The 13520-nt window shown below is 41.9% G+C and overlaps 1 protein-coding gene across 2 annotated transcripts in view; it reads right to left on the minus strand.

Moving 5' to 3' along the window:
• The window catches only part of Sec24a (SEC24 homolog A, COPII coat complex component), a 55926-nt gene that overhangs the window by 3363 nt on the left and 39043 nt on the right, over window positions 1-13520 (minus strand). For both annotated transcript variants that reach the window (XM_050157614.1, XM_050157612.1), the window contains exons 17-22: window positions 12870-12980; window positions 10197-10372; window positions 7907-8044; window positions 5229-5333; window positions 4922-5014; window positions 1768-1871 (exon numbers count right to left, since the gene is read on the minus strand). In XM_050157614.1, coding sequence (XP_050013571.1) covers window positions 1768-1871; window positions 4922-5014; window positions 5229-5333; window positions 7907-8044; window positions 10197-10372; window positions 12870-12980 — 727 coding nt within the window. The remainder of the gene's footprint in view (window positions 1-1767; window positions 1872-4921; window positions 5015-5228; window positions 5334-7906; window positions 8045-10196; window positions 10373-12869; window positions 12981-13520) is intronic.

Consider the following 13520-nt stretch of genomic DNA (forward strand, 5'->3'; position numbering starts at 1 on the left):
TGTATTTGTTTGACAGTTAGGATGTGTGTTTAATTATGTAAAGATGTGTTGCATCTGTTTCACCTGCCTAAGGCACCTGATTGGTCTAATGAAAACCTGAATAGCCAATAGCTAGGCAGTGCTGCCAGGCAGAGAATAAACAGAAAGAGAGCATGAACAATACCACACGCCCAGAGCAAGAAGCTAGGTAGTCATCAGCCAGCCATAGAGATAGCAAGAAAGTAAGAAAAGGTAAAAAGACCCAAGACAAAGGGTAGATAAAGAGAAAAAGATTAAGTTAAAAGAGACAGCCAGAAATGAACTTAAGCTAGGCTGAGCATTCAAAACTAATAAGCCTCTGTTAGGCTGGCTGGGTAGCAGACCAAAAGACAAAGGCTGGTGTACACACACACACACACACACACACACACACACACACACACACACGTATGTACGTATGTATGTATAAATATTTAAAAGAAAAGCTATGTATAGAGTTTTCTCTGAGAATATGTGGCTGATATGTAATCATAGTATTTAGGAAAGTTTTAACATTAGGGCTAGGAGAAACTACTGGTATTTTTTTTTATCAGCGAATTTACTGAAAGATTAGTAATTCTTTTTCTTTCTTTTCTCTCTCTCACTCTCGCTTTTCTTCTCTCTGTCTGTCTTTCTTTGGTTTTTCAAGACAGGGTTTCTCTGTGTAGCCCTGGATGTTCTGGAACTTGCTTTTTAGACTGGGCTGGCTCGGACTCAGAGGTCTGCTTGTCTCTGCCTCCTGAGTGCTGGATGAGAGGAGTGCACCACCACACACAGTGAAAGTTAGTAATTCTAATAATTGGTTATCATGCATAGTTGATGACTATTTATTGAATCACATTTTATTCTATATTATTTTTATTTCATTTTATCATTTATTTATTTATCTTGGTTTTCCAAGACAGGGTTTCTCTGTGTAAAAGCCCTGGCTGTCCTGGAACTCACACTCTGTGACCAGGCTGGCCTCGAACTAACAGAGATCTGCCTGCCTCTGCTTCCAGAGTAGTGGATTAAACGTATGTGATGTGGGAGTGATTTCTTACTAATAAAGAAACTGCCTCGGCCCTCATAGGACAGAAAATTAGGTAGGCGGAGTAGACAGAAGAGAATGCTGGGAAAAAGAAGCTTTAGTCAGTGAGTCGCCATGATGCTCCCACTCCAGACAGACGCAGGTTAAGATCCTCCCTGGTAAGCCAGTTTGTGGGCTACACAGAATATTAGAAATGGGTTAGAACAATATGTAAGAGCTAGCCAATGAGAGGCTACAGATAATGGGCCAGGCAGTGTTTGAAAGAATACAGTTTCCGTGTAATTATTTCGGGCATAAGCTAGCCATGCGGGCGGCCGGGTGCCGGGGACGCAGCCCCGCTGCTCCTAATTCAACACGTATGTGTCACCTCGGCCCAGCTATTTTTTTTTTTTCTTTTTCTTTTTGGTTATACAGAGAAACCCTGTATAAAAAAAAAAAAAAGACTATGTGTCTTTGGGCTCAAGGATGAACTTAAACTGATGATGCTTCTGCCTCAACCTCTGAAGTGCTGGGATCACAAGCACGTGTCACCATGCACTATTTTATATTGATCCTGGGGACGGAACCCAGAATATGCTATATAAGATTCTACCAACTAAGTTACATACCCTGACCCTTCTATGTTCTTTTAAAGGTTTACTTACAAATTGGGTCATATACATATTAAACATGTCCTTTTAAGGTCAGATATTAATTGACACATTAAAAATCTCACTTACCTGATTACATAGAGTATTGGGAAAAATGGCCTCTGTTCTCTAAGCCACGAGATGAAAGCTATTGTTCTGGCAGATTCTGGCGTATCAAGTTCAGGAAGATCTGTCTGTTAAACAGAGTTCCAGTTAGCGCGATTACTGTGTGGTCTGAAGCACTCTTCAGACCGTAACATTAACAGTCAGCTGATGATTCTGTTCACCACCAAGTGGATCTTTTAGGCTCTGAAGTAATTCTGTTTCTGCTGCAAATATGCAGCTTGGCCACTGCTACACTGGAGTAAGTGAATGTGCTGCGCTGTGCTGCAATAAAATCCTAACTACAGAGCAGGCGCCAAGCTCCTCGGCCCAGTGTGTGCAGTCGTGTCTAGGAAAATCTCCCAGCTCTTCACTTCAGATGGGATTTAGAATCAGATGACTCATCAAGGTGGCTACACTAATATGACAGTTTTCTTATTTCAGTACTTAAAATGCCTACTCATCCAGTCAAGGAGTTTTGCTCAAGAACTGAAAGCTAATATCCTAGCTATAATCTTGACATCTAAGTCTTTCTAAATATATGAGTCCTGAGGACTGGGAGATGAATGACTCCGTGGGGACAGGCACTTTCTGCCAAGCCCGAGGACCTGAGTTTGATCTGTGGGACCCACTTGATAGACAGAAAGAACCAACCCCCCAAAATTGTTCTCTGACTCCACAATTGAGCCTTGACCTGCATAGCCAACTGCAATGAAGAAATATATAAAATAAAAATTAAAAAATAAATGAGTACTTTAACTACTTCACAGAACCCATCTGGATGAAACCTATTGGTATATAAAGTGGTTAAATAACTTAACAGTAGGTACTGGAAAAATAAGACAAATTTAACTTCATAATTTAAAATAGTATGTACTTGGTTAACTCCTCTATAAGGGCACTTCAATAACCAATATTAATCTAACTAAAGCTGATCACATTATTTGTTATATAATAAATAGTGTGGTCATACATTTAATTTTCACTTATGTGCAGCAGGTGTTTTATTTTGTTTTTGACTTTGCAAGACAGTTTCTCTGTAATGGTCCTAGATGTCCTGGAACTTGCTTATTTATTTATATTTTGAAGCTGGATTTTACTTTGTAGCTCATGCAGCCTCCACTGAGATTAAAGCTGGAGACTGGAGGCCACCACATCTAGCACCACACAGCAGTTTTTAAAGAACCCTGTCAAAGATCAGGAAATCACTTGCTCAAAATACAAAAACAAAAGGCTGGTACATAAGCTCATTGGTAGATCTGATGCTTGCCTCGTGTGTACAAGGCTCTGGATTCAATAATCCTTCCTAAAAGAGGGGGGTTGGTAGAGGAAGAGAGAGAGACAGGCAGGCACTAATCACACATGCAGCAACACAACACTTTTTTTTTTTTTGCCATTAACTAAATTCACTATTTTCTCCTCAAAAGACAATACTTTTTTTTAACTGTTAAAATAATTTATTATTGGGCTGGAGAAGTGGCTCAGTAGTTAAGAGCACTGACTGTTCTGCCAGAGAATCAGGGTTTGATTTCCAGCCTCTACAGGGTGGTTAACAACTGTGTGTACTCCAGTCTCAAGAGACTGATATCCTTCCTCTTCTGGCCCCTTTGAGCACCAGGCATACACAAGGCGCACAGTCATACATGCAGCCAATCCCCCCAATACATTAAAATTTTTTATTATTATGTGTATATGTGCATGATGTGTGCACACATGGGGAAATGCCACAGGGGACATGTGGAGGCCAGAGGACAACTCTGTGGAGTTGGTTCTCCCATTCACCTTACTTGGGTTCTGGGGATCAAACTCAGATCTCACTGTGCCTGGTCTAGAACACAAGAGAGCCTCCCGAGTGCCAGCACGCCCTGCTGAGAATTACCATTCTAAACACAGCTGATGATGGTGCATGTTTGTAAATTCAGCACTTCGGAGGTTGGGGAAGAAGTGCTGTAAGATTGAGACTAGCCTAATCTACATTGTGAGTTCTTGGTGAGCCAGGGCAATGACTGAAAAGAATCACCCTACCATAAGAAAACAATGTCCTTCTCAGCTGAGCAGAATAGTGCACACCCATGATCCTCAAACAGGGAGGCTGAGGCCGTGATTTTGGAGCCAACGTGGATTACAGAGCAAGACTCAGACTCATCTCAAGTTTGGTGGTTTTTTTTTTTTTTTTCTTTTGAGATGATCTTACTATATAGTTCTGACTGTCCTGGAACTCCCTATGTAGACCAGGTTGACCTGGAATTCAGAGATCCACCTGCCTCTGCTTTCTGAATGCTGGGATTAAAGGTGTGTGCCACCATACCCAACCACAAGAACTATCTCAAAAACAAAACAAACAAGCACGTACCCAGGCACCCATGCTATTCCATTCTCAGAAGGAGAAATAGGTTCAACTTATTATGCCAGGTTAGTTTGGGTTACATAACAAGTCCTGTCAAAAAACTGAGGGAAGAGGCTGGAGATTGCTCAGCTTTTGCAGAGTACCTGGGTTCAATTCCTATCACCCACATGGTACTCACAACCATCCAATAAGTCCAGTCCCAGGGTATCTACCACCCTGTTCTAACCTCCATAGGCACCAGACATGCATGTGATATACACATTTGCATACATGCAAAACATTCATACATACAAAATAAAACGACCCTGAGGCTAACCAAATACCATTAGAAGACAAGATGAGCCAGGTGTGGTGGCTCAAGAGGCAGAGGCAAGTGGTTCTCTGTGTTTGAGGCCAACTTGGTCTTAAATAATGAGTTCTAGGCCAGCCAGGGCTGCATAATGAGACCCTGTCTAAAAAGAAACAAACAAATAAATCACCCCAAACCCAACCTAACAAAAAAGACAAGATGAGCCTGGCATAGTGGTGTGTGGCTGTAGTCCTATCTCCTAGAGAGGCTGAGGCATAAGGATCCCTTTGAGTCCATGGATCATAGATAAACCTGAGCAACACTGCAAGATCCCAAACAAAACCATAAAATGAGCACTCACAGATGGAAGAGATATTATCTGTGAGGATATTTACTCTGGAAGAAATCTGGAGTATTAATTTCTGATTTGAAAATGGGTTTCATGTTTTTTGTCATATTTAAAATGCCCTTTAAATCTCCTATGACTAATAACATAAAAAGCTTACCATCTTCTGTGGAATTGATGCATAGTTTTGAACTCCCAGAACTTGGCTGAGAAAATTCTGTGCACAATTTCTTCCAACCCAAAGCATCAGTACCTGCAAACAGGAACACACTGTTCTGAGAGGTCTTAAAGGTCAAAGGGTGAGCATGTTTAGTGGGATGTACAGAGAACCACTGCACACTGTGAGATAAAAAGCTGCGGTGGTGGGAGAACCAATGCCAATACACAGATTTAAGAGGCAGCTGAACCCAAGTGCTAAGGAGATTCAGCAGCACACTGAGCTCATCAGGCTGAGTAAATCCACTCACCGAGCCTGCATCCATGAGGAAAGCTCCATCTCTGCTCAACTTCTCCACCGAGAGCTGAAGAATGGGGGGCTGAGGTATGGTCCTGTCATTAATGTTGAGAGCTCCCTGAAGAAGGAAGCAGAGAAAGGTTTTCAGATGCAGGTAACACACAGACACAATATACATATACTTACGTACGTACATGTATATGGCATGTGTTCAAGTGCCTAGGTGCATGGGCATGTATGTCTGTACCAGTGCACAAGCTCACAGTTGGTGTTGGGTGTCTTTTGCTTAACCTAGAGCTCATCAATTCCAGACAGTCTAGCTACCAGCTCATTCCAGGGATCACTGTCTTCACAGTGATGGAATTACAGGTGGCTGTCATGCCCGATTGTTGACTTTTATGCCTGCCCTGCTTTCTATGTGGGTTCTGAACTCTGGTCCTCATGTTTCCACAATAATCATTTTTATCCTTTGAGCCAAACCCCCAGCTTGGGTGCTTTTTTTGAGAAAGGGTCTGAAATAGCCCAGGCTGGCCTCAAACTTCTTATGTAGCTGCAGATGATTTTGAATTTCTGATTGTCACCTCCTCATCTTCAATTTTGAAATTACCGGCATGTGGTAACATGCCCAGCTCTCCAGAGATACAGTTAAATGACAAATATAATTAAATGAATTTGACTTCTAAGAACTTAGACCTTAATTAGGTAAATCAATTATCCATAGTAAGATGGAGTAATATATATATTAAAAAAGAGTCACTGTGACTCTAATAATTGAAATAAAATTCTGATCATATTTCTTTGTGTGTGTAGCCAGAAGTTAATGGCAAGTGTCTTTTCTGTCACTCTCCATCTTATTCTCTCAATGAACCCAGAGCTTGTTGACTCAGTTAGCTGGCCAGCAAGTTCCAGAGACTGTCCTGCCTCTGCTCTCCCGCCAGTGCTGGGAACTCACTCAGGTCCTCATGCTCTGCAGCACACACTTCACCCACAAATCACCTCTCCAGCCCATTCCCATCTTCTGTTGTTGTTTTTATAGTTTATCTTTATTTTATGTTCATTGGTGTTTTGCCTGCATGTATGAGGGGGTCAGAAACTCTACAATTGGAGTTATAGACAGTTGTGAGCTGCCATGTGGGAGCTAGGAATTGAAGCTGGGTCCTCTGGAAGAGCAGCCAGTGCTTTTAAGTTGCTGAGCCATCTCTCTAGGCCTCCTTTTTTGTTTCTGACCAGATCTTTAGGTGTAGGCTGGCTGCCACCTCCCTATGTAGATAAAGATAACCTTGAACTTCTTTTCTCGACCTCCTGCCTCCACATTCCAAGTGCTCCACATTCTGACTGTAGGCACTGGCCATCACGCTGGGGTTATGTAGGGCTGAAGAGTGAACCCAGGCTGGGCAGGTATTCTACCAACTGAGTACATCCTTGGCTCCAATTTTTTAGTTTTGAGAGAACCAGGCAGGCCTGGAACACCCTTTATAGCTGGGGCTGGCCTTCAACTCCTGATGCATTTGAAATGCTAGGACTAAAGATATGTGCCACCCAGTTTGCATTTTTATTGTTATTTAAAAAAATAAATTCAGTCAGGCAGTGTTGGCACATACCTTTAATTCCAGCACTCAGGAGGCAGAGGCAGGATCTTTCCATATAGACCAGACTGGCTTTGAACTCAGAGATCTGCCTGCTTCTACCTCTTAGTGTTGGGATTAAAGGCGTGCACTACTACTCCCAGCAATTCGTTTCCTTGAATTTGACAACAAAAGCAATATAGTTTTGTATTTACTTTGAAGTTTTTGGGTTTTGTTTTCTGACACAGGGTCTGTTTCCAACTCATGTGTCTCAAGTTATCCTCTTGCTGTAGCCTCCAGAGTTATTGGAACTACAGACATAGGCCAATTACAACCCAGCTAACTAGAAAATGAAATATTAGGGAAGCTGGCAAGGCATGTAAGAATCTTCTGTGCTGGCTTCTTATGTCAACTTGCACAGCCTAGTCCTTTGAGAAAAAGGAGCCTTAACGAAGAAAATGACCCCACCAGATTGACTCGGGACATTTTTCTCAATTAGTGAATGAGAGGAGCCCAATGTGGGCGGTGGTCTTGGGTATGTAAGAAAGCAGGCTGAGCAAACCATCAGGAGCAAGCCAGTGAATAGCACTCTTCCCTGGCCTTCAGTCAGTTCCTACCTTGAGTTCCTGTCCTAACTTCTCTGCATGATGAACTACCAACTATATGCTGAAATAAACCCTTTCCTTGTCAAGTTGCCTTTGATCATTGTGTTTTGGCACAGCAATAGAAACTGAGACACTGTCTATAATTTTTCTGTAACTTATCTTTAAATCTAAAATTAGAGAATTTGTCTCAGAAAACTTTTTTTTTTTTTTTCGAGACAGGGTTTCTCTGTGGTTTTGGAGCCTGTCCTGGAACTAGCTCTTGTAGACCAGGCTGGTCTTGAACTCACAGAGATCTGCCTGCCTCTGCCTCCCAAGTGCTGGGATTAAAGGTGTGCGCCACCACCACCTGGCTGTCTTAGAAAACTTAAAGTCACCATTTTCAGAAACTTCCCTAAAAATCAAAGTTTCTATACATTTACCTAGGAAAAAACAAAGAATTAAGTAACAAATTTTCATTTCCATAGTGAATGTAACTAAGCTAAACAATGTCAGAAGAAGGCACAGAACAGGAGGGACCTTACCTCATCTGAGAGGTTGTCAACTCTGTACAAACTGGGGTGTGTTGTGAGCATCAGGTGAACCAACGGCTGGTTTTTCACTTGACACATGGCAAAAATTCGTTCATCTAGACGTGCATTTGTCCCAGTCTGGAAAGACTTCTGTAATAAAACAAACACCATGCTCCCCGATATTAAAAAAAAAAAAAAAAAAAAAAAACACAGGATCTTGCAAATGTCTTCAGAAGAATTAGCAAATTTATCATAAGTTATCCCTTGAAAATGTCTTTTAAGAAGTCTGTATTAAATTACACTGCACCCTCACATGGACGCCTCAAGTAATCAGACACCTGACAACAGCGAAGCTACCTGATCTCCCGGGTGTCTACTTCTATCACTAAGCCAGGCCCAGCACTGCCTGCACAGTGATGGTGAAGGAGCTGAGCAGCAAGGGGCACTGGAGACAGGATAAAGGCACACGTGACATACAGAAAACTCACCCAGTTGCTATGCCTGCTGCGTGGTAATTAACAGAGGCTCCGTTCACAATTAGAGGAACTGAACAATGTACCAGACCCTACAAACCATGCAGGTGACAAGGGTGGGACAGAAGCACAGCAGTGACTCTGAGACCAGGGAGGTCTAAGGAGAGGTTTTAAAGTCTTCCAGGTGGTGGGAAGGAGTAAAAGAGGCAGGGAACAATGAACCAGATGTGAGCAGAACGCTTCTCAAGGCAGGCTCGGGTGAACGGAGGCATTTGCTGGCACACTCAGGTGAAACACCAACAGCTTTGACCTCACTGCACCTAGCTCAGACTGTCACATGTCACTCACTGCAACGTGCGTGCCTGCTACTCGTCTATGCTCACTGTCCCAAAGAACCCAGATCTGTAGCTTTGGAGCCTGTCCTGGAACTCGCTTTGTAGACCAGGCCAGCCTTGAATTCACAGAGATCCGCCTTCCCAAGTGCTGGGATTAAAGGCGTGCCACCACCACCTGGTTGGAGCAGCTTTTATGCCCAGGACAACTGCACTCATGAGATGGGCATTAGCCAGCACATGGTGAAAACTGGTGGCCTAGGTAATTGCAATAAGACTTTTCTGGCACAGCATGAGAACGATTTTAGTTAATGATCTCATCTGTAAATATAAAATAAATAGGGTCTCAGTGGTTAAGAGTATTGCTTGGTCTTGCAAATGACTCAGATTCAGTTCCCAGCACACATATGGTGGCTAAAAACCATCCGTAATTGGTCCTAGAAGATCTGATGTCTTCTGACCTCCACAGGCACCAGGTACCCAAGCAAACAAAACACCCAGGCATATAAAATAAAACAAATAAATATAAAACAAAGTATAAAACAATCACTGCATATACAGTTACAGGTGAAATAATTTATTTCATTTATTGAGTGTCTATTACATACTGGGTGCTGGGACTAAATAGTGAATAAAAGATAGATTATCATGTTTGTAGTTTATTTCCTATAAAAGGAGAAATAAAATTGGGTGCAACAGTGTGCTTGGGATTCAAGGCTAGGCCTGGTCTACAAAGCAAGTTCTAGGACATTGAGGGCTACATAATGACATCCTGGCTCAACAACAAAAAAAAGGAAAAATAATAAATAAGCACACTATGTGATCAGTGATAACTGGCATAAAAAATATAGGAAGGACAGGGACAGAAAGGTGTCACAGTGCTGTGTGACGGAAAGGGATGACAGTGCTGCACACGGGGTGGAAATCAAGTAAGGCAGGCTATGAGAAAAGCTTCCAAGAGAAGAACCTGGATAGTTAGATGTTAAAATTTAAGTACTTACGTAACTTCTGTGACTTGAATGAGTTAAAGAAGCTAGAACTACACGATGCTATGGCATGCACACAATTCCCACTCATGTTGTACACATACAGGATTCTCCTTGTCTAACTGGTAACACTGCCTCCCCTGACCAGTATCTCTCCATCCTTCCCACTCCTTGGTCTCTAACCATCACTCTGCTCGTTTCTAAGCTCTGGTAGGAGTGGGAACATGCAGCACACGTGTGGCTTCCTATACCCACAACACAATTTCCACTTCCTTCTTTGGAAAGCTAGTTATCATTTGAATTTATGGCCACATTGCTGAATCCTTCTTGTGTGTGAGGCACTTAGATTATCCACAAATTTCTTTGGCTCTAAATCCCTTCAGTGCTCTAAAAAAGATAGGGTTTCCATCCTCAGAACATTTAACTGGTTTAAGGCCACTCGTACAAATATTAGGGTTTCATGGAATAAAAAGCTTTTTCACATTGTTACTATGTTAGTTTGCTTTCTTACCTGTTTAAGGAGAGCCAACACAAAAAGTGGGAAAAGCCTCAAAGAGAAAGGAACCATGAGGCCTGGCTGCTGGCTGCTAAGGACTGAAGAGCGGTAAGCCGAAAGAGAGTCGATGACGGCGTTCACCAAAGCATCCCGGGCATCACTCAGGCTGGCAGTCACTGACCTATCAACAGCTAGGGAGGTGACAGCAGGAACAAACAAGAAACAAGACAGACGTTTGGTGATTCTACTGGAAAGGACAGAATAGAACACACACACACACACACACACGCACACACACGCACACACAAGCCAGAGGGTGGTTTGCAGGAGTCAGTTCTCTTTCCATCATATGAGTTCAGGGATGGAACTCAGGTTCCTAGTCAGGCTGGTTGGCAAATACCTTTACCTGTCAAGTCATTTTGCTGGCCCAATGAATTCTTTTTCCCCAAGACAGGATTTCTCTGTGTAACAGCCCTGGTTTTCCTAGAACTTGAACAGGTGGGCCTTGAACGCACAATGATCTGCCTGCCTTTCCCTCCCAGGTGCTGGGATTAAATGGAGCACCACCACACCCAGGGACCAATGATTTTTTTTTTCCACAGCAGATTTAAGCAAGGTTATGAAAGCATATGTTTGAGGGGCTGGAGAGATGGCTCAGTGGTTAAGAGCACTGGCTGCTCTTCCAAGGATCCTGAGCTCAATTCCCAGCAATCACATGGTGGCTCACAACTATTTGTAATGAGATCTGGTGCCCTCTTCTGGCATGTGGGCATACATGCAGGCAGAATGTTGCACACATAATAAATAAATAAATACATACATACATACATACATACATATGTTTGAAAGTAACACACACACACACATAAAATGTCAAATTTGGTTCCAACTCTTTACAGCCAAGGTCCTTAGAATTGTGGTGTGACACCCCACATGAGGCCATGTAACTGAATGTGGGGGATTAAAAAAAAATCTGGCAATAGCAAAAGGTTTTTGAAATTGGAACAAGCAAAAGTTAATACAAACACACACGTAACAAACCCAAGTTTTTTCTGGTAACGCTCAGCTATGTTGTGCTGTGTGAATTTGCTGCAGTCGCCTCTACTCCAAACACACAGCTGAATCACTGAGACCTGAGACCTCTTGGCTCAGAATCAGACGCTGCGTGTAATGGACGGCAGGGTTGTAAATTCTTGGTTTTCTGTTCTCATAAGACACAATGGTTTAACTATGAAGAATGCACGTCCAGTATTTTCTGTCCTGTCTCAATATGTAAGCAGCTTTGAACTGTATTACATTGGAATGTTTCATTTTTAAAAATTGTTGTTTGAGTTGCTGAGCTGAGTTTCACAAAAAGTTGTTAAATGAGTTCATCTTGAGAACAGGACAGAATAATGTCCCTAGCCATATTTTGGCTATTTTGTATTATGTATTTATATGAGGTAATTCCCTCAGTATTGATGAAAAAACCAAAATATACATCAACTCCAAGAAATGCTGAAAACACTCTGTATCCTAGATATCCATGAAAAAATAAACAAGCACATCCATCCCATTAATATACAATTTGCTTCTGTATGTGCTAAATGGAGAACCTATGCATATGCCAAAAATTGTTGTAAAGTTTATAATTCATCATCAATAAAAATATGATCTGTATATGTGTACCTCTCTCCTACATCTGTACATCTGGGGCTGTATGAACTATACATGGGTGCAAGGGCTCAGCTGTTGAGGGTGCTTCATAGCTCACTGCCACCTCTTATCCAAGGAAGAGGCAATAAAGCACTGTGGGCAACAGTTCCAACAGATGCTCATACTAACCATTTCCATAAGAAATGTTTAAGGAGCTGGAGAGGTGGCTCCACTGTTAGGAGCACTTACTGCTTTTGCAAAGGACCTGGGCTCAGTTCCCGGCACTTATATGTCAGCTTATAACCACCCTTAACTATAGATCTAGGGGCTCCAATGACCTCTGCTGGCCTCCTCAGATACCAGGCATTCAAGTGTATGTACAGACATAAATGTAGGCAAAACACCCATACACATAAAGCAAAAATAAAAATAATTTAAAAATCTTTAAAAAATAGAAGTTTCGCTGGGCGATGGTGGCGCACGCCTTTAATCCCAGCACTCAGGAGGCAGAGGCAGGCAGATCTCTGTGAGTTCGAGACCAGCCTGGTCTACAGAGCTAGTTCCAGGACAGGCTCCAAAGCCACAGAGAAACCCTGTCTCGAAAAACCAAAAAAAAAAAAAAAAGTTTCAGAAGAAAATATAAGATATATGTATATATATATAGTTATTTAAGTTCAAAGCAGACAAATATCTATAGAGAGTCATTTAATGATGGCTTAAGGCCAGTGAAGGAAAGAGCAAGAAGTGGGCAGTAATTGGGCACGAGATTCTTTTGAGTTGACAAAAATGCTCTAAATTCAGACCGTGATGATGGCTGTACAACGTTGTAAATACATTAAAAATGATGAATTATACAATTAAAATGGCTGAAATTCCTATAATATATAATTATGCCTCAGTAAGCTTGTTTACACAAACAAAACAGGCACGATCAGCTGCAGCGGACCTTTTCATTTAAACAGACACTCTAAGGTAACAACTTTAGGTAAAACAAAGACTATGTATGTGTTTAATGGTATGAGGTAAAACACTTAAACTGAAAACAATCCTTACCCATATTGGCCAGTAATCCTGAAATCGCTTGAACATCAGCTCCAAGAAAGACCTCATTTAGGGTAGAAACGACTGGCAAACACAAAGTATGGACACGGATTCTTCTTTCACCTTCGGGGAAAAACACAATAGCTATTTTTTATAAAAGGTTATGTTAAAGCCATTTCTTTTTCCCACTAAAAAAAAATCTATCAACCACTTTGCTTATCTGTGTGTAGCGGTCAGAGGATAGTATCTGCAAGCGGGCTCTCTCGCCATGGGCATCAGGCATCTTCACCTGATCTACCTTGCCAGCCCCTAAAATCATTTCTTCTCTAACTCAGAACCAAGGCGGTCACACAAAAAGCAGGGACACCACACAGTATCAGAAAATGCCCTTAGGTTTTACACTGTAACCATGAAAATCCTCGTGTCTGAGATATTATTAAGTAGGCAGCAGACGTTGCCTATAATGCTGACAATATGCTAGCTTTCTCTCTTCCTACGAAAAGGATCAAGATGCAGCCCAGGCAGGCCTCCGGACTGCTAAGATTAGAGTCACACAACTATGCCTAATAAATTCCTTGCCTTTTAAAAGATGTATTTATTTTTATTTTATGAGTGTTTTGCCTGCATGTATGCCAGTGTACCATAGTCATGCTTGGTGCCAGA

This window comes from Alexandromys fortis, unplaced genomic scaffold (assembly GCF_014885135.2).
Source record: "Alexandromys fortis isolate MF-2015 unplaced genomic scaffold, M_Fortis_MF-2015_v1.1 scaffold_103, whole genome shotgun sequence".
Lineage (NCBI taxonomy): Eukaryota > Metazoa > Chordata > Mammalia > Rodentia > Cricetidae > Alexandromys > Alexandromys fortis.